Here is a 20755-nt window from a genome sequence, read left to right on the forward strand (position 1 = left end):
AAAGACCATGCTCTAACTGACATGACAGCCATGTCATAGTGACACTAGTCAAAGTATTTTTTTCAAACCATAATATCTGGCTCTATGGACATTAGCCTCAGGGATATATCTAAGGTAAGGAATCTGCGGCTAGAAGACTCGTTCAGATAGAAATGTTTTCAGAGCACGTACCATCGCACAACAAAAACCTACAGCCTTAACCTGGGGCTGAAAAAAAGAGATCCTGCTCAGATTTCACTCACAGATTCTGTGCTGCTGGTGCGGGGGAGTGGCGGAGGAGAGCCTCATATGTAGCAAGGTATCTAGCAGGCAATTCTCTCACCACCTGTAATAGAAAGCTCCAAACAATAGCATTTCGGTCTTGTCTGAGTTACACTAAGTTACTGGCATGCATCCAGTTCCCTACTGATATAAACAGGTCTTTAAAGAATCTTTAAATTTAGATAAACCATTCTCAAATGAGAGGACCAATTGCGAGTCATCTGCAAAAGACTATCTGAAAGTCAAAGGACTCACACCAAGGGGATCAGCGCAGTCTTACAGATATTAAAGGGGTGGGGGCTCAGTGGGCATCTCACGTTGAGTGCCAGAAAGCAGAGGAGTATGGAGCCATCCACACAGGTTGACCTCCATTTGTGAAGGAGGACTTAATCCATGCAAGATCCTGGTTCTCGGACCCAAAGTCCTTGAGATGGGATGGGAGACAGTAGCCAACGCTGCTGAAAGGTTTAATTAGATCAAGGCAGCGTTTCTCCCCCGAGCTAATGTCCACTTGATGTAATTGGACATCTCCAACAGTGCAGTTTTGGTGCTATTTCAGGGGCAGAAACCCAACTGGGAGGTATGAAGCAATTTGAATAGCTCCAGATAGTCTGAAAACTGAAAGTTGATCAGCTTCTCCAGCATCTTGCAAGTATCGGGTAAGAGAAATGGGTATAAAGTTGGACAGCTGAGCAGTCAGCCCTAGAATTACTTTTAGAAACGGAATAATCTTAGCCTGATTCCAAATAAGTGGAACCAAGGCCATAGACATAGAAGTATTGAAAAACTGGTCAAAAACAGTGTTGATGACTAACTGCTAATGCAAAAATTGAAGATGGACCAACATTAGACTTACACTCAATAACAACCTTCTCTGGCCGATGTTGCAACAACTCCAGAGATGCAGCGATGTCCAGGTCATATGCGTTCAGATGTAGAAAAGCTTTTGTAACTTAGAAACTTTTCCAAGGTTTATTTGACGCAGCATTGATTTTACTCTCAAAATAAGAGGCTTGGGCCATGTTTAGGGCAGCAAGATATTTCTTTAGGTCACTCGTGTAAATGTCCTTATGAGAAGGTAAATATTGCCTCCAAGCATACTCCTTCTAATTTCTTACAATACAGTAAATGGCAACCTTAATAATTTTAAGAGGTCTAGGACCATCCTTCAGAACTAAGAGTGGGGTGGGAATAGTGCAGAATCTAAAGGTAACAGTATACTCCAGAAAGACTGTTACAGAAGGTACATTTTCTCTTCTGTAGGATACTTCTACCAGCAGACTTCTCACCTCTTGAATAAATACCACTGCAGTACCGCCTCCCTAGCAGTGGGTCTGATAGAGTGGTCAAACCAGTAAATCCAGCAGCATGGAACAAGAGCATTTGCCACTTCACTCTTATGGAATGAGCCCAGTTCCTTCTGGCAGTTCCTTTTTAGCAAAGGAATAAAAGATCCTAATACAGAGGATAATCCATGGAGACAGTTACCCTCTGGGATACCTTGCCCTTCTTACTGCCCACATAGCCAAAGAAAAGCGGACTGTCTGATCTGAACGCCGTCATCTGATCGATGAAGTAGCTGGCTCCCCTATGCGGGTCCCGCCTATGAAACCTCGCCTACTTTTTCTTCGGATGGAACAAAAGGAAAAATGTGAAAAGTGTAATGATTGCCATGTATGGAATGAGGTCACTACCTTAGGCAGGGAAGACTATTTAGTTCTCAGAACTATTTTGTCTGTGTAGAAACAGGTAATTGGTGGATGCGAACAGAGCACTCCGACTGGGACAGGACATCTGCTCAGAAGTGACTGGAATAGGGAGAGTTGCAGAAGGTCTGCACACTACAGCCTTTTTGGAAAGTCCAGGACAAACAGAATTACTTGAAGTTGTGCTAAGATTGGACACAACTCGAGGAAGTTAGGGTATGGGGGAATGCATAGTGAAGTTAAAATACCACATCATTAAAAACATATCCCACAAGGATTCTTGCAATGGAAACTGGAGGGCAATTAATTGTGGGCTTTTCGCATTCACGTGTGTTGAAAAGATCCGCTTTAGGCATGTCCCACAGGGCGAAAGATGTTGTACCACCTCTAGATGGAGGCGCTACTCATGATTGAGAAGATGATGCAGACTCAATAATCCAATACCTTGGGGTGCAGAATTTACCATATGCAGTAAATTCAACATCTCCAGGACATTCGTACTGTAAAGCTTCATCATGCAGTTTTTGCAATTACCAAAATAAGTAAATAAATTGTATGTTATTTTGAAATTACAGATTGTAATTCATTGTTCATGATTGGGCATATTTTTTGGTGTAGATTGACCACAGTTCACAAAACTAAAACAATCTTCTATGTTAAGTTTTGGTAATGGACCTCCACCGATCACACATTCCTATCTTCTTTTTAAAAAAAACAGTATTTGGAAATTGGGATTAGGTAACTGTTGAGGTTACCTGCTAGGCCTGGCAGTAAAGCATGCCAGACTCAGGGAGGCTTATGATAAGCCTCTACGCAGTGGGGACCTTACGAGGGTGGACTCCTGGCAAATGCCCATTCTTTAAAACATCAGTGCCTGCCAGAAAGTTGGCTATCCAGCCATATTTCTTGCATTTGTGCCCAGAGCGTCAGTTTCCTGGCAGAATAAAACAAGACCAATTTCCTCCTTGCTTGTTCACATAGCACATTCCGGTCATGGTGTCTATTAAGATCAGATATTGACAGGATGAGAGCCTGTGTATAACTGTGCACTGTTCACAAAGTGTCTAGTCTGACACTATACAATTTTTGAAATCAAATGTGTTTAATTTTCAACACTTAAACAAGACATTATCTAGAGTTTTTCACAATATTTGAATGTGAACCAACGAGTAAAAATATTGCGGTTTGTACCAAAACAAATTCATGTCATGTATGCATAAAGAACTCAGTTACATACAAGAAACATGTATGGCATTAATTAAATTACATGTTATAGACATCTGATAATGCAACAAAATTACAACACAACAGAAATGTCAATGCCCAATGCATTTCGGAACCAGCCGGTTCCTTCGTCAGGGGCCAATCTGAAAAATAAAAAATAAACCATTTTGCTGGTGAGTACTATTCACTTGGGGCTCAATCTCTGAATATAATGATGAACAAGCGTGTCTCAAAAAGGGTTACCTGTTCGTGTGTGCTATTATATATGCTCTGAAACAAATAAGAATATGACCAAGTCAGCAACAACTAGGGCTGTGGGATGTACGTGAAAAATGACAGCAGATGATTGCCAAATTCACGCTTACCTGATTAGTAAGGAACCTCGTGATTCTGAAATTATAAAGAACGAACCATATGGGGTTACTGGGGATAACAGAACCTGGGATAAAGTAAAAGTGCTCAGGTATATTGGTTCCCGAAGAGATAAAAATCTTACCTCTGACGAGATACTTTTGGGAGCTGTGTGGAGAATGAATGAAAGATATCAACAGTCGTGCCGTATGTAATAAGTGGAGAGTAACGATATGTGCGGTGTTAACAACTTGCAAGCGTTGCCAAACAGGTAAAGGTCTTACCTCTAGTAAGATGTCTAAGGAGCTGCGAGGAAAGTGAAGAAAACAAGGTTTTAGAATCAAACACGTGACCGAGGTTAACGGATAAAACGGCCACCGTATATACTCGTGGCTGTAACCTTACCTTAAAGGTATTACGGAACAAGAGTAACCGACGATTCTCCTCACAGGGTAGGCGAGTGTAAAAAAGTCAAGAATGAGGATGCTACTTCAAGGTAGAAACCGGAACATAAACCGAAAGTGCTCGAAATAAACAGCGGACAATTGCAATCAACAAAGTGTTTCTAACTGAACGGACGCACAAAGGCGCCATCTTAGGACGGAGTCAATAGACTTCCAAACGAATTAGCAGATACACCTGGGTTCAAGGAATATTGTAGTGGGAACAAAGAAAGTATAAGAGAAAGAAAGAAAAGCAAAGTCCTCAGAGAAAGATATTAATCGTTTACGACTGTAGACTAGCGATCGGAAAAGCAATCAGAAAGTCTCAGAAGCTGATTTTCCTGCCTAGAACTTGTCACTCTTTCGGTATGAAAAGGACTGCAAAGTGCAAGGAACTAAGAATACAGCCTCTGGAGTTGAGACTGAACCTCTTGTTTTACAAGACAAAACATATAAGGAGTGTGGGTGTAAAGCCGGCACTTGTGTGGGGATTAAGATCGATTGGTCACCGAGGGAAACGAAGGGATGATCTGTGGCTTAAAAGTAGTGTACTGGGTGATGATAAATGTGTGTCATGGTGTTGGTAATTTAGTTGTGCTGAAGTACTTGTCACTTGCCTAAAATATATGAAGTCACCTAGGGCTTCTTGGGTTAGTCCGTCAGCTCATGATTAAATGAAACAAGACATGTCTAGCCTGTCATTAAGACCTGTTGGTGCCATGGTGTCCAAAAGTTTGATCCAAAAGATCTCCCTTTGTAGGAGTCTCAGGTGGGTATTGACTCCTTGTTGTTGCTCCACATGTTCGATTATTTGGAATCTAAGTTGTGATATAGAATGGCATGCTTCGTGCCAGTGGGACGCCAGAGGTGAATTTGTGCTCTTAGTTCTGATGCGACTTTTGTGTTCTGTAAGTCGTGTTTTCATTTTCCGTTGGGTTTTTCCAACATATAGTTTGCCGCAGGGGCATTTGATCCCGTAGATTACATTTGTGGTGTTACAATCACTGGTATGTCGGAGCAGAACGTCCTTGCCCGTAGTGGGATGTTTTAAAATATTTCCTGGGATGATGTTATTACAATGCGAACAGTTTTGACATTTCATAGTTCCTTTTTTGGTTGAGATGATCTGGGGTTTCTTCGTAGATGATATTAGTTCTCGGAGATTTTGACCTCTTGTGTAGGCATGCAGAGGCAATTCGCGAAAGATGTTGTTAAAATCGGTTTCGTTGGATAGTAGTTCCCAGCGTTTGTTGATGATTCTTTTGATAGCAGTGGAACTGGTCGAGTATTTAGATAGAAACACTATGTTTGATTTGTTTATTTTTCGGACCGATGTGAGTAATTCTCCACGTGATTTTGCCATCGCTCTTTGTGCACAAGAGTCAATAATTGTGGGGGGGTACCCCCGTGCCTGGTATTTTTCTTTGTATTCACTGATCTTGGCTGTGCTGTCAGATGTGTCTGAGCAGATTCGTTTGATCCGAATGAACTGGGAGTAAGGTAGATTATTAATGAGATTATTGGGATGGAAGCTGGAGAATTGTAGCGCATTGTTGCGATCTGTAGATTTGGTGTAGACTGTAGTGGTTAGTCCATGTCCATCTGGGTTTTTGTTGATGGTGACGTCGAGATATTGAATGGTCTGGGTGTCGATTTTGTGGGTGAATTGAATCCTTGGGTTGTGGGAATTTAGAGTGGTTATCATTTGTTCGAGGAGTTGCTGTGAATTAGTCCAAACCAAAAAGAGGTCATCAATGTATCGACAGTATGTATAGATGTTTGACCACCACTGGGGAATATCCATGATGTACTCCTGTTCAAACATAGCCATAAAGATGTTGGCATACGATGGGGCCCCCGGAAAACCCATAGATGTTCCCGAGAGTTGAGCGTAGAATCTTTCGTTCCATTTGAAGTAACTGTGGTGGAGGCAAAAATGTAGTAGTTGTAAAATGAAAACTTTTTCTGTGTCGATGTCTTCGCGTTGGAGAAGGGCCCATTCAACTGCCTCCATACCTGTGGAGTGAGGAATAGAGGTGTAAAGAGCCACCACATCGATGGTACACAATAGCCAGGTGGATTGGATGTTGGGTTGAATCAGCTCAAGTTTTTTGAGGAAGTCTGTGGTATCCTTAGTGTATGACCACCAGTTCTGCACAAACTTCTGCAAATAATGATCCAGATATTTGCCCACAGTGTCAAAAATTGAACCGCATCCTGAAACAATAGGTCTGAAAGGTGGTTGCTGTAAATTTTTATGTATTTTGGGTAGCATGTAGAGATGAGGTCTGCGCGGATCTGGTGTGGTGAGGAACTGTTTGGTTTGGGCATCGATCCACCCTAAATCATATGCTTTTTTCAGGATGTCTTGTAAGATAGTGTCAAGTTGTGATGTTGGATCGGTTTGTAATGGTAAATATATGGATTGGTCATTCACGTGATTGTTGACTTGTTGAAGGTAGAACTCTGTATCCATTATGACAATTGCTCCTCCCTTGTCAGCGGGTTGGATGGTTATATCTGGGTTATTGGCAAGGGTTCTCAATGTGATTCTTTCTTTGTTCGTCAAATTCTGGTGTGTTTTTGAACGAAGAGTCAAATTTTTTATGTCTTTTTTGACCATGATCTCAAATGTGTCCAGCATTTTGTGGGACACTGGGGCTTGGAAAGTACTGCGAGGCTTAAATTTCGTTAGTTTACCGGTTTCTGGGGTTGCATCTGTGGCCACAATGTTAGAGAAATAGTGACGTAAGCGTAATGTCCGCATAAACTTGTACAGTGCAACATCTATTTCCAATTGGTTAGCGTGACTAGTTGGAACAAAGGACAAGCCTCTATTCAAAACCGCTTTTTGGTGGGGTGTGATGTTAACTGATGAGATGTTTATGATCAGGGAATGTTCTTCCCGCTGCGTAGCGATTTTCCTACCCTTTCCTCGCCTGGTTTTGTTGTTACACTTTGTGTCTCTAGTTGTAAGACTGGTGGTAATCCTTGGTCCGGAGCCTGGGACAAAAAAGACACCGAGCTTGTTTTATCGGCTTGTTCAGTAGTATCCTTGGTTGGAGTTTGTAGGTTAGAGGACGAGGTTCCCGGCTGCACTGGTATTCTAGATGTTGAGATGTCCTTATCTGAAACCAAACTTTCTTCTGATGAATGTGTATTTGGTTTACGAGGTTCAAATCTTTTGCGTGCATATATTTCGGCCCAGGTGTAAACCTCGTTTAACTTGTAGTCGATAGTATCTCTTTTGTACTTCCTTAGTTTCCCCTCTTGTAATTCTCTGCTGTACTTGTCTAGTTTTATGTTCAAGCCTTCTAAATTAATTCGCCAAGTGTCATGTTCTAACCTGGTTTGAAGTTCCTCTTTCAGTGTGTTAATTTCTTGTTCGAGATCTTTGATGGTTTTAGAAAGCTCCTCGATAATAAGAAGAATCAGGTCAAGGGAACATTTGTTGAGGATTGAGAACCATTTATTCATGAAGGTGGGGTTAAGGTGGAAACGGAAAAACATGGGTCTTATTGAAAGTCGTAGTCCTCTGGGAATCCGTTTGGCTTTATGATACTGTACTAGTGTGGAAGCATGTAGTTGTTGGTTGAGTTGACGTCTGGTTAAATATTCAAGTTGCTTGAGTTGTTGCGAGATTGAGCCGCTGTGTGTGTCCATGTTTTTTACTTCCTGAATTAAAGAATAAATTTCAGATGCTTGATCTGTGGTATAAACCAAAGTAGTTGCTCTGTTGTCTGTTATGTTCGTTATTGATTCAAATGACATTTTTAGTTGGGGTGGGTGCTTCTCCTTGATGGACAAAAGGACTGGTGATACAGAGGTTATATGGGGAGAGCACTCCGGTATAGAGCCAATCTTATCGATAGTTCTCGGTTAGTGAAAACAGCGGTGCTACAGTTATGCAGGAGTTTGTCCTCTCCTACTGAGAATGAAACCAGATATTGACAGGATGAGAGCCTGTGTATAACTGTGCACTGTTCACAAAGTGTCTAGTCTGACACTATACAATTTTTGAAATCAAATGTGTTTAATTTTCAACACTGAAACAAGACATTATCTAGAGTTTTTCACAATATTTGAATGTGAACCAACGAGTAAAAATATTGCGGTTTGTACCAAAACAAATTCATGTCATGTATGCATAAAGAACTCAGTTACATACAAGAAACATGTATGGCATTAATTAAATTACATGTTATAGACATCTGATAATGCAACAAAATTACAACACAACAGAAATGTCAATGCCCAATGCATTTCGGAACCAGCCGGTTCCTTCGTCAGGGGAAAATCTGAAAAATAAAAAATAAACCATTTTGCTGGTGAGTACTATTCACTTGGGGCTCAATCTCTGAATATAATGATGAACAAGCGTGTCTCAAAAAGGGTTACCTGTTCGTGTGTGCTATTATATATGCTCTGAAACAAATAAGAATATGACCAAGTCAGCAACAACTAGGGCTGTGGGATGTACGTGAAAAATGACAGCAGATGATTGCCAAATTCACGCTTACCTGATTAGTAAGGAACCTCGTGATTCTGAAATTATAAAGAACGAACCATATGGGGTTACTGGGGATAACAGAACCTGGGATAACGTAAAAGTGCTCAGGTATATTGGTTCCCGAAGAGATAAAAATCTTACCTCTGGCGAGATACTTTTGGGAGCTGTGTGGAGAATGAATGAAAGATATCAACAGCCGTGCCGTATGTAATAAGTGGAGAGTAACGATATGTGCGGTGTTAACAACTTGCAAGCGTTGCCAAACAGGTAAAGGTCTTACCTCTAGTAAGATGTCTAAGGAGCTGCGAGGAAAGTGAAGAAAACAAGGTTTTAGAATCAAACACGTGACCGAGGTTAACGGATAAAACGGCCACCGTATATACTCGTGGCTGTAACCTTACCTTAAAGGTATTACGGAACAAGAGTAACCGACGATTCTCCTCACAGGGTAGGCGAGTGTAAAAAAGTCAAGAATGAGGATGCTACTTCAAGGTAGAAACCGGAACATAAACCGGAAGTGCTCGAAATAAACAGCGGACAATTGCAATCAACAAAGTGTTTCTAACTGAACGGACGCACAAAGGCGCCATCTTAGGACGGAGTCAATAGACTTCCAAACGAATTAGCAGATACACCTGGGTTCAAGGAATATTGTAGTGGGAACAAAGAAAGTATAAGAGAAAGAAAGAAAAGCAAAGTCCTCAGAGAAAGATATTAATCGTTTACGACTGTAGACTAGCGATCGGAAAAGCAATCAGAAAGTCTCAGAAGCTGATTTTCCTGCCTAGAACTTGTCACTCTTTCGGTAAGAAAAGGACTGCAAAGTGCAAGGAACTAAGAATACAGCCTCTGGAGTTGAGACTGAACCTTTTGTTTTACGAGACAAAACATATAAGGAGTGTGGGTGTAAAGCCGGCACTTGTGTGGGGATTAAGATCGATTGGTCACCGAGGGAAACGAAGGGATGATCTGTGGCTTAAAAGTAGTGTACTGGGTGATGATAAATGTGTGTCATGGTGTTGGTAATTTAGTTGTGCTGAAGTACTTGTCACTTGCCTAAAATATATGAAGTCACCTAGGGCTTCTTGGGTTAGTCCGTCAGCTCATGATTAAATGAAACAAGACATGTCTAGCCTGTCATTAAGACCTGTTGGTGCCATGGTGTCCAAAAGTTTGATCCAAAAGATCTCCCTTTGTAGGAGTCTCAGGTGGGTATTGACTCCTTGTTGTTGCTCCACATGTTCGATTATTTGGAATCTAAGTTGTGATATAGAATGGCATGCTTCGTGCCAGTGGGACGCCAGAGGTGAATTTGTGCTCTTAGTTCTGATGCGACTTTTGTGTTCTGTAAGTCGTGTTTTCATTTTCCGTTGGGTTTTTCCAACATATAGTTTGCCGCAGGGGCATTTGATCCCGTAGATTACATTTGTGGTGTTACAATCACTGGTATGTCGGAGCAGAACGTCCTTGCCCGTAGTGGGATGTTTTAAAATATTTCCTGGGATGATGTTATTACAATGCGAACAGTTTTGACATTTCATAGTTCCTTTTTTGGTTGAGATGATCTGGGGTTTCTTCGTAGATGATATTAGTTCTCGGAGATTTTGACCTCTTTTGATAGCAGTGGAACTGGTCGAGTATTTAGATAGAAACACTATGTTTGATTTGTTTATTTTTCGGACCGATGTGAGTAATTCTCCACGTGATTTTGCCATCGCTCTTTGTGCACAAGAGTCAATAATTGTGGGGGGCTCCAGCTTCCATCCCAATAATCTCATTAATAATCTACCTTACTCCCAGTTCATTCGGATCAAACGAATCTGCTCAGACACATCTGACAGCACAGCCAAGATCAGTGAATACAAAGAAAAATACCAGGCACGGGGGTACCCTCCCACAATTATTGACTCTTGTGCACAAAGAGCGATGGCAAAATCACGTGGAGAATTACTCACATCGGTCCGAAAAATAAACAAATCAAACATAGTGTTTCTATCTAAATACTCGACCAGTTCCACTGCTATCAAAAGAATCATCAACAAACGCTGGGAACTACTATCCAACGAAACCGATTTTAACAACATCTTTCGCGAATTGCCTCTGCATGCCTACACAAGAGGTCAAAATCTCCGAGAACTAATATCATCTACGAAGAAACCCCAGATCATCTCAACCAAAAAAGGAACTATGAAATGTCAAAACTGTTCGCATTGTAATAACATCATCCCAGGAAATATTTTAAAACATCCCACTACGGGCAAGGACGTTCTGCTCCGACATACCAGTGATTGTAACACCACAAATGTAATCTACGGGATCAAATGCCCCTGCGGCAAACTATATGTTGGAAAAACCCAACGGAAAATGAAAACACGACTTACAGAACACAAAAGTCGCATCAGAACTAAGAGCACAAATTCACCTCTGGCGTCCCACTGGCACGAAGCATGCCATTCTATATCACAACTTAGATTCCAAATAATCGAACATGTGGAGCAACAACAAGGAGTCAATACCCACCTGAGACTCCTACAAAGGGAGATCTTTTGGATCAAACTTTTGGACACCATGGCACCAACAGGTCTTAATGACAGGCTAGACATGTCTTGTTTCATTTAATCATGAGCTGACGGACTAACCCAAGAAGCCCTAGGTGACTTCATATATTTTAGGCAAGTGACACGTACTTCAGCACAACTAAATTACCAACACCATGACACACATTTATCATCACCCAGTACACTACTTTTAAGCCACAGATCATCCCTTCGTTTCCCTCGGTGACCAATCGATCTTAATCCCCACACAAGTGCCAGCTTTACACCCACACTCCTTATATGTTTTGTCTCGTAAAACAAGAGGTTCAGTCTCAACTCCAGAGGCTGTATTCTTAGTTCCTTGCACTTTGCAGTCCTTTTCTTACCGAAAGAGTGACAAGTTCTAGGCAGGAAAATCAGCTTCTGAGACTTTCTGATTGCTTTTCCGATCGCTAGTCTACAGTCGTAAACGATTAATATCTTTCTCTGAGGACTTTGCTTTTCTTTCTTTCTCTTATACTTTCTTTGTTCCCACTACAATATTCCTTGAACCCAGGTGTATCTGCTAATTCGTTTGGAAGTCTATTGACTCCGTCCTAAGATGGTGCCTTTGTGCGTCCGTTCAGTTAGAAACACTTTGTTGATTGCAATTGTCCGCTGTTTGTTTCGAGCACTTCCGGTTTATGTTCCGGTTTCTACCTTAAAGTAGCATCCTCATTCTTGACTTTTTTACACTCGCCTACCCTGTGAGGAGAATCGTCGGTTACTCTTGTTCCGTAATACCTTTAAGGTAAGGTTACAGCCACGAGTATATACGGTGGCCGTTTTATCCGTTAACCTCGGTCACGTGTTTGATTCTAAAACCTTGTTTTCTTCACTTTCCTCGCAGCTCCTTAGACATCTTACTAGAGGTAAGACCTTTACCTGTTTGGCAACGCTTGCAAGTTGTTAACACCACACATATCGTTACTCTCCACTTATTACATACGGCACGTCTGTTGATATCTTTCATTCATTCTCCACACAGCTCCCAAAAGTATCTCGTCAGAGGCAAGATTTTTATCTCTTCGGGAACCAATATACCTGAGCACTTTTACTTTATCCCAGGTTCTGTTATCCCCAGTAACCCCATATGGTTCGTTCTTTATAATTTCAGAATCACGAGGTTCCTTACTAATCAGGTAAGCGTGAATTTGGCAATCATCTGCTGTCATTTTTCACGTACATCCCACAGCCCTAGTTGTTGCTGACTTGGTCATATTCTTATTTGTTTCAGAGCATATATAATAGCACACACGAACAGGTAACCCTTTTTGAGACACGCTTGTTCATCATTATATTCAGAGATTGAGCCCCAAGTGAATAGTACTCACCAGCAAAATGGTTTATTTTTTATTTTTCAGATTTTCCCCTGACGAAGGAACCGGCTGGTTCCGAAATGCATTGGGCATTGACATTTCTGTTGTGTTGTAATTTTGTTGCATTATCAGATGTCTATAACATGTAATTTAATTAATGCCATACATGTTTCTTGTATGTAACTGAGTTCTTTATGCATACATGACATGAATTTGTTTTGGTACAAACCGCAATATTTTTACTCGTTGGTTCACATTCAAATATTGTGAAAAACTCTAGATAATGTCTTGTTTCAGTGTTGAAAATTAAACACATTTGATTTCAAAAATTGTATAGTGTCAGACTAGACACTTTGTGAACAGTGCACAGTTATACACAGGCTCTCATCCTGTCAATATCTGGTTTCATTCTCAGTAGGAGAGGACAAACTCCTGCATAACTGTAGCACCGCTGTTTTCACTAACCGAGAACTATCGATAAGATTGGCTCTATACCGGAGTGCTCTCCCCATATAACGTCTATTAAGATCAGGCAGATCAAATGCGAAGGGAAGGCAGGAAAACCAGACTAATTGCTGTCAAGCAAGTTGCTGTGCAAACCCGGCTCTTGCAGAGAACAGAAACTTCTGACCTCTAGTACCTGCAGATATGCACTCCACCTCAAGGTGGAACCATTCACCACTGCTAGTGAGAAGCAAAAGGGTTTCCATTGCTTCGGGATCTCATCAACCAACCAGGATGGCTGAGCTCACCCTCATGTTGGGAACGCTGCACAGGGAGGCACAACTGGACAGCCCTCATGTCCGGCGTGCATGTGTGACAATATGATGCAAGAAGCCAAAAGATGAAAAACCATCAGGAATGAAATGGGAATTCTCTTCCGAAACATCAAAATATTATCCTTAATGTCCAAGACACTCTGGTGAGGAGAGAAAGCCCACAGAGATGTTGTGTCCTCTATTGCCCCTATGAGCTCCAAGTACGACTTGGGCAGGTTGATGGAAAAGCCTAAGTTAAACACCAGGGATTGCTTTGGATTTTAGGTGGTCCACCAGCAGCAGACGCAATCCTGCCCTAACCTGCCAATCATCCAGGTATGGCAACACAAAGCTTCCCGACCTGCGCAGATGTGCTGCAACCACTTATATGACCTTTAAGGAAATCCTGGGTGCTGATGTTAGTCCATACAGAAGGACCGCAAACTGGTAGTGGGAGGAGCCTTCCAGGAACTGCAGATGCTTCCAGTGACTGCAGAATGGTTATGTAGAAATAGGCTTCATGCAAGTTGAAGGACATCAGCAAGTAGTCTGCTTCCAGTGACAAAAGCACTTGATCTAGGGGCAGCATTCTCAACTTTTCCTTGCATAGGTAGAAGTTGAAAATCCTGAGCTCCAGAATCTGACAGACTGCATTCCTTCTTTTGAACCAGGAAGTATTGGGATTAGCACCCCTTCCCAATCTCCTGCTCTGGGTGCAATTCCACTGCTCCCGTTTGCAAAAGAGCCACTACCTCCTTTTGTAGGATCAGTGTGTGGTTGTATGAATGAAGGGATTGAGATGGGTGAATCCAGGGAGCGGTCAGTTGTATCCGCTTTCTATAATCTGTAGGATCCACAGGTTTGTCATAATAGCATTCCAAGCCGGCAGAATGATCGATACCCTACCCCCAAAGTGGTTGTGTGTGCTCTCTTAAAAGGTAACTATAGCGGTTTATCTGCTGGTGCGGGGATGCTTTAGGAAGGTTGCTGGGCCTATATGCCTTTGAGCTTGCCTCAACCTTTGTACTGCGTAAGAAACTGGTTAGGTTTTTTAGATGGGTTGTACAGGCTGGTGAAAACGAAGTCCTTTGGAGTACCCTCAAAACGTCCTGTATTACCTGTGAAGATCAATTGCTGGAGCCTCCAGGACCAAATTTTAGGGGCTCACTAAATCGTTAGAGGACTCAATATGCTCTCTTGCTGAATAGTCAACAGCCATCAAATGGCTGGTTTGAAAGTCACGTGAGAAGCCTGTGCAATGCAGCCAAGCAATTTCTTTGGGCAATGGAGGACCCCATGGCCCTCGCCACCAAATACACAATTTTCAGGCCTGCTCAAGGGGCCTGAGGGCATCCTGACCATCACCATCTCCTCAGCAAACTGTCATTCAGGTTTTCATGCAGCCCAGATACCACCAAGCCTGCCCCCCCTCCCCCAGTACATGGGTGGATCTGGCAAGGCGGCTTGCAGTGTTCATTAATCTCAGAACCAGCCTCCCAGCTGAGAACACCTTTTTGCCTATGGCTTCCAACTTCTAAGATTTTATGTTCGGTGATGCTATGGAAAAGGCTTTAGAAAGACTAGGCTTGCACTATCAAGCTCTCCTGGAGAAGGATGAATCGAGATTAAGTCTGGATCTCCTGGAGATAACCCACAGTAGTCAAGTTTGCTGACTGATGGGGCAGATGTCGGATTGTTCCACATCACTTTGATTGGCTCCATTAGAACATCATTAAATGAGGCAAGTGGTTTGAAGCAGATGGAAGTATCTTAGTCAAGATACTTGACTTGGTCTCAACTGTGGGATGTGGCAACCCTAGCACCTTTGTTGTCTTCCTCAAACGTGCTGCAAATATCCATCTCTGGCAAGAAATCAAGCCCATTGTCATTCTGTATTGCCAAATAGTTCATTTGTATGAGACTGCAAGAGGGAGCAAGTTAGCTCCCTCACTGGTCTTATCCACATGCAGGATCACTTGGCGAATTTGAATTGGATCAGAGCCTGATCCTCTCTTTCATCCAGATATTGTTTCCCTGGTGCAAGGCAAGGGTGGGTGCATTCCCTGTGCCTTCAGCTAGCTGTTGTGCTTCCCTTCTGCAACACATAAGAAGAGTCTTAGTTTGTGGGGAAGGGATTGGACAGTGGGCATAAGCAGGTGATGGCATCCGAAAATGGGCCGACAGCAGAGCGGGGGCTATCAGCAAAGTACTGGGTGTCCTGAAAGCTCTGGCCTACACCAGAGGGCACCTTGTAGCATGGTTTTGAGGCCAGTTGACGCCACGGAAATCCTCAACAGGTACTCCAATCGGAAGTCTAAATGGTTCAATTCCAGCATTCCTAAACTGCGCTATATCTGCAACAGATGTTCCTAGTAAGCTAAGAAGGATGCAGGCATTAGAGCAGCAAATGGGTCCAGAGCAGGAACCGGGCCTGGAAGTGTAGCTAGTGTCAGCATGGGCTCTTCTACCAGATGATACAACCCAGCTCTGATTTGTTGAAGGACTTCAATGGGGGTGCAAAAGTCAAGGAGACCTACCTCACCAGCAGCAGTATTTTGAGATGGGACGTTGTGTTGACTCTTCTTTTTGTGAAGATTTTGAGGAAGGAGAAGAGTGTGACTTGGACTCAGACAGTGATTGGCACAGAGCATGTAACTCACTACATGCACCAAAGAAAGTTTTGCCTCCTGCTCAATGTGTTGGTGTACACGAGGCTGCACTTGTCGAATGACTTGTGCTTCAGCCCAAAGAACTATAGACAGACCTGGTGGGGGTCTGAAATGGACATCTGTCCATGGCAGGAGGGGTAGGGCTTAAAGCCTCATATTTTAGTTGTGGATGGAATACTCCTAAGCACTGCAAACATATTTCTTTGTTGATTCACAGAGAGCAGCATGGATCTGTGTCAAGGAGTGCAGATATAAAGGAAATTACATCAGGACGCCGGAATGATGCTATAAGTCTCCAGTGATGTCACCTCTGTGCTGCAACTGACACAGAGCTGGAGCCAGCAACACCTGGCACAGGAAAGCTATTGCGAAGTTTCCGCCTCCCTCGTGTGTCTAGGTATTCAAGAGGTGAGGAATCTGTAGGAAGAAATATCCATGAGAATGGGAAGTTCTTAGGAAGTGACGAACCCTAGCAATACAGGTTATACAAATGTGCATATATACTGTAAAAATCATATTTTACACCCATCTACAGTTCTTTGGCAAGCATCTTTAACATAGGTGCAAATATTGAAAAACTAGCAATCATGTGGAGAAGTGCTACAAGTGCACCGCGTGCAGGGTTATTTATAATTGATTAAACGTTGCTTGTCTGCTGAGATCAGTCTCTCAAAAAGGATTCTGCAGTGCAACAGCAAATACAATGTCAACTTTGCACCGTCAGTGCATTTTCAATCAAAGGATCTATGAAAGTCTAAGAACGGAAAGAGACTTAATGGTCCTCACAAGACGTTCTCAGTCAGACTAGGAGAACGTAGTTGGCATTTTGTTTTTGTTGAAGTGACACTAGAGTTTGAAATTCTACAGGATTACTAATACGGCTTAGCATGACAGTTTGCTGCAGAGTTTAGTGAACGGGACAGGACAGGACGATACACATTAGGGAGCTTGAATGGAGAGTATACATTAGCTTGAGGTTACATCCATAATACAAAGCAGTTTTCTCACACAGGTTAAATACTGCATGTAAGAGGAAAAATTACTAATACAAGGATGAGTGGTACCATGGCCACAAATCAACCACTAGGAGTACCACTTTTTCTTGAGAAACTTGTAGAATGGAGGCACACAATCAGAAAAAGAAAAATCAATTGGAATATGCATGCAAGCAAGCTATTAAAAGTTAAGACATTTCTTGGGCACGTAATTCAATCAGCTATTAAAAGCTTGCATATCTGTGACTAAGTCAAGGACTTTGCATAATCTGAATAAATCTAGGTGAGAGATGAATAAGTGAAAGATGGGACAAGATGACCATTTGAATACTTCATAGCACTGGTGCATACTTCTTAGAAACTGCTCTGGCAGTAATATTCAAGGGCTATGTGATGTTTAAGGATATAAACTATTCAAAAGTATACCCATCACAAATCAGTAAAATGTTTGCTTTGGAAGCAGGTAGGTTAAATTAAACTGAATCTGTAGTCTTAGTTACGCATTAGTTTGTATATATCCTTCCTCTCTTTTTCGGCTTCTCGCCACGTCTTGGAAATAAACAGGTCGTTGTTCATTAAATCAGCATTGTTTTCAAGGCAAATCTCCTTAGCATTGGGAAATCTTGCCGCAAATGCCTTTTCTTTTTCATTAGTACACACAGAACAATGTGTAGATGAAATATCTGCGAACATTTTTGTAAGCAAGACAAAGTAGTAGCTTATCAAGGCAAACATATTTGTGCTAAGGTGGGAAGCCATTTCCGAGAGGGAAACCGTAAACTATATTTTATGTTGGATAACACTTTAAGAAGGGAATTTTGTGTTTATTTTGTAAAAAGATTGCGGGAGCTGATCAACTTGCAGTCTCTGCATTCTGTTCAGAAAAGATTCAGATTTACGACAGAATGAGGAAAAAACATCAACAACAAAAAAATCAGGGAGCTTACCCTAGGCAGGGGCGTTCACAGACATTTGCAGGGGACCAAAAGGCATGTTTATGCTTTTCTGACGCCACAGGCTGTTGAAATGCTGTCGTTCTTCCTCACTAACCCCTCACCTGTGACAAAATACCTTACGAGGGTCAGGCTTGTTAATTCTCTGCTACATGGAGCTACAGATAAGCAATTGGTTTAGGATCCAATTGAGCTTCAATTGTGCAACATGTTAAGGAAGCATACATTGTTTACCAGAGGAACTGCAGTAATCGATTTATTTCACATGAACCTTCTGCCTAGAGAAGAAAAGGTGCACAACATAATCCTGTCACTAGAGGAAAGGGTCCTTCAATACAAACGTGAAGCACATTTTCGCCAGGAGAGAAGCTTAAAAGCGTATAGTTGAACTTAAGCGCAAAAAGATATTGCAGCTCTAGAATAAGTATACCAACTTTTTTTCACATAGCGTTTATTTGCAACTGAGCCATTTCTCGATGCTGTGAATAATCTGGATTACTATTACCCAATTTACTGCAACTTTGTGTATAAAAACCTGACATGATGAAAGCCTGGTTTGACCATGACTGATCTGAATTGCTGCTATATCTGGAGAAATAATGAGAAGCAGATGGCCAGCACGATCCGACAAGTAAATTTCAAGAGGAAGCACATTTTATTAACATACAATCCGTCAAGAAAATTAAAATACGTACATCCACAGTGATATCCATCACCCATTGTAGCACTGTTTCGTTGAGAAGTATAGATTCAGTTTCACCCCCAGAGTCCCGGCATAACAGTCTAGAAAGAGAGAAGATAGCTTGTCAGCAACCACATAAAAAATATCAATTATAAACACACCCTAATTGATCATTTGTCATTTTTTAATCAATCGCGCTTACAACAGTGTTTGTCAAGTATGGCAGGGATCAGCAGTCACCAAGAAAACAAATGTATTCAATGAGAACAAAAACACTACAATTTACAGAAAGACTACGGTGCAGCACAGCAATGGGCTAATTTGTATTTCGTGCTATGCAGAGAGGTAGTATGACTTGGCTCCAACTACTCAACATGCAACTTCTGATATTGTGAATCATGGTGTGTTAAAAAAATAGTGTTAGATCTGACATCCTTGGCTGCACTCTTTTTGCTGCCATTAGCACTCTGTGCACTTTACCGTGGCAAACAAGTGGTAAAGTTCTTGAGATAGCTCCCTCAAAGAATATAAAGTTAGCATTGACTAATAAGTTCCTAGAAAATGGTACTACATGTACCCAAGGCTTGTAAAATAAATGCTACAAGTGGGCAAAAGTACTCATTGTGCGTCCACTAAAGTAGCACTGTAAAACATCTCAGGCCTGCCAATGCAGCCTGCAGTGCAGTTTTAAAAACAGCCATTTCGATCTAGCAAAATAAACCTTTTGCCTGCTTGCGGCTGGTATGGGTCACAGGTGGGGGAGGGTTGTGATCGGAATTAATCAAATAAAGTTTTTAAAAACATACCTCGAGGCCTGGTCCCGCATCTTTCCCGCTCCTGCTCTCCTGCCTCCGACAGGACGAGGAAGCCAGGCTCCCTCCCCTAAGCCAATCATAATGCTGCAATTGCAGCATTGTGATTGGTCTGAGTGCCGTCACACGGCGCTTAGCCATGGGCTGGAGGGGGTGGGCATGTTTTCCATGCAGGCTGTAATGCAGCCTGCATGAAGAACAGGGAAGAGCACGACTGGTTTGGGCGGCCCGAGAGGGCCGACCAAACAGTCATTGTGCACTTTGGAGTAGGCAAACCACTCCTCCCCTGCCCGGAGAGCAGAGCCCACCCATCGCAAAGCAGCAGGATAGGAAACCTAAAAGGACAATAACTAGGTTATTGTCATTTTATGTTTCTCACTGCTTAAAAGCAGTGGGGCGACGCTCCTCTGCCACAGCGGAGGAGCCGCCCATGCTTTTGCCAGGTCTAAACCTTTTTTAAATTCATGTAAGTCACCCCTAAGCTAAGCCCTAGAGACCCATAGGGCATGACACCTGCTATGTAAAAACTTTTTTAATTGAACATGTGGGGGACTCAATATGTTCCCATTCTGAGCTCAGTGCACCACACCCAGCAGAACACAGAAAGCAGCTGCTATCAGGCCAAATTGCAACGGTAAAAGCATGAATCCTCAAGATAGAACCTCCTGGGAGTGATTGATTCCATAGGCTTATACAGACCAGAGTTCCAGGATATAACCTGGATTTGGCTAGGATCAGTGAGCCAGCGTGACCGAGATCCAAGATCCAAGATTGCCGCCATGAGCGGGATTGAGGGCGTGGCTCACTTCCGCTTAGGAGGCGTGTCTTCTCAGTGAAAAACAGCGGCCCCGAAAGACTAGTGCACGCCCAGCTGACCACCTTCATCGAAGATAACTCCATCCTAGATGCATCCCAGTCTGGCTTCCGCAGCAACCACAGCACCGAGACCACGCACCTCTCCGCCACCGACGACATCCGCATGCTGTTAGACCAGGGACACACCGCAGTCCTCCTCCTCCAAGACCTCTCAGCAGCCTTCGACAACGTCTCACATCGCACGCTAGCCGCCAGACTCCACAACTCAGGAATACAGGGATCCGCCCTTGACTGGATCCAATCCTTCCTGGCAGAACCCAGAGGATCAGACTCCGCCCCCTTCCTCTCCAACCCCACTGACATCTGCGGAGTACCCCAAGGATCACTTAGCCCGACGCTCTTCAAAATCTACATGGCCCCCATCGCCGCCATCAGACAGCACGGGCTCAGCATCGTATCCTACGCCGATAACACGCAGCTCATCCTCTCCCTCACCAAGAACCCAGAAGACACCAGACTCTGCTTCCAGGAAGGAATGAGAAACGTAGCAGCCTGGATGAAGGATAGCTGCCTAAAGCTCAACTCTGAGAAGACCGAGGTCCTCATCCTCGGACCCTGCACCTCAGCATGGGACAACACCTGGTGGCCCCCCGCCCTCGGGAGCCCACCCACCCTGACAG

The 20755-nt window shown here is 42.8% G+C and overlaps 1 protein-coding gene and 1 long non-coding RNA gene across 4 annotated transcripts in view; one reads left to right on the forward strand and one right to left on the reverse strand.

Annotated features, from left to right (window-relative positions):
* Positions 1 to 20755, reverse strand: part of LOC146789710 (WD repeat-containing protein 48-like) — a 391919-nt gene that overhangs the window by 151207 nt on the left and 219957 nt on the right. For all 3 annotated transcript variants that reach the window (XR_014970143.1, XM_085632045.1, XM_085632046.1), the window contains one exon: positions 18461 to 18548. Coding sequence is in view for 2 of the 3 variants with exons in the window: in XM_085632045.1 (XP_085488171.1) it covers positions 18461 to 18548 (88 nt within the window). In the remaining variant the exon portion in view is untranslated. The remainder of the gene's footprint in view (positions 1 to 18460; positions 18549 to 20755) is intronic.
* The window catches only part of LOC146789711 (uncharacterized), a 184358-nt gene that overhangs the window by 70960 nt on the left and 92643 nt on the right, over positions 1 to 20755 (forward strand). The gene's annotated exons all lie outside the window — the stretch shown is intronic.

This window comes from Triturus cristatus, chromosome 10 (genome assembly GCF_964204655.1).
Source record: "Triturus cristatus chromosome 10, aTriCri1.1, whole genome shotgun sequence".
NCBI classification, from domain to species: Eukaryota; Metazoa; Chordata; class Amphibia; order Caudata; family Salamandridae; genus Triturus; species Triturus cristatus.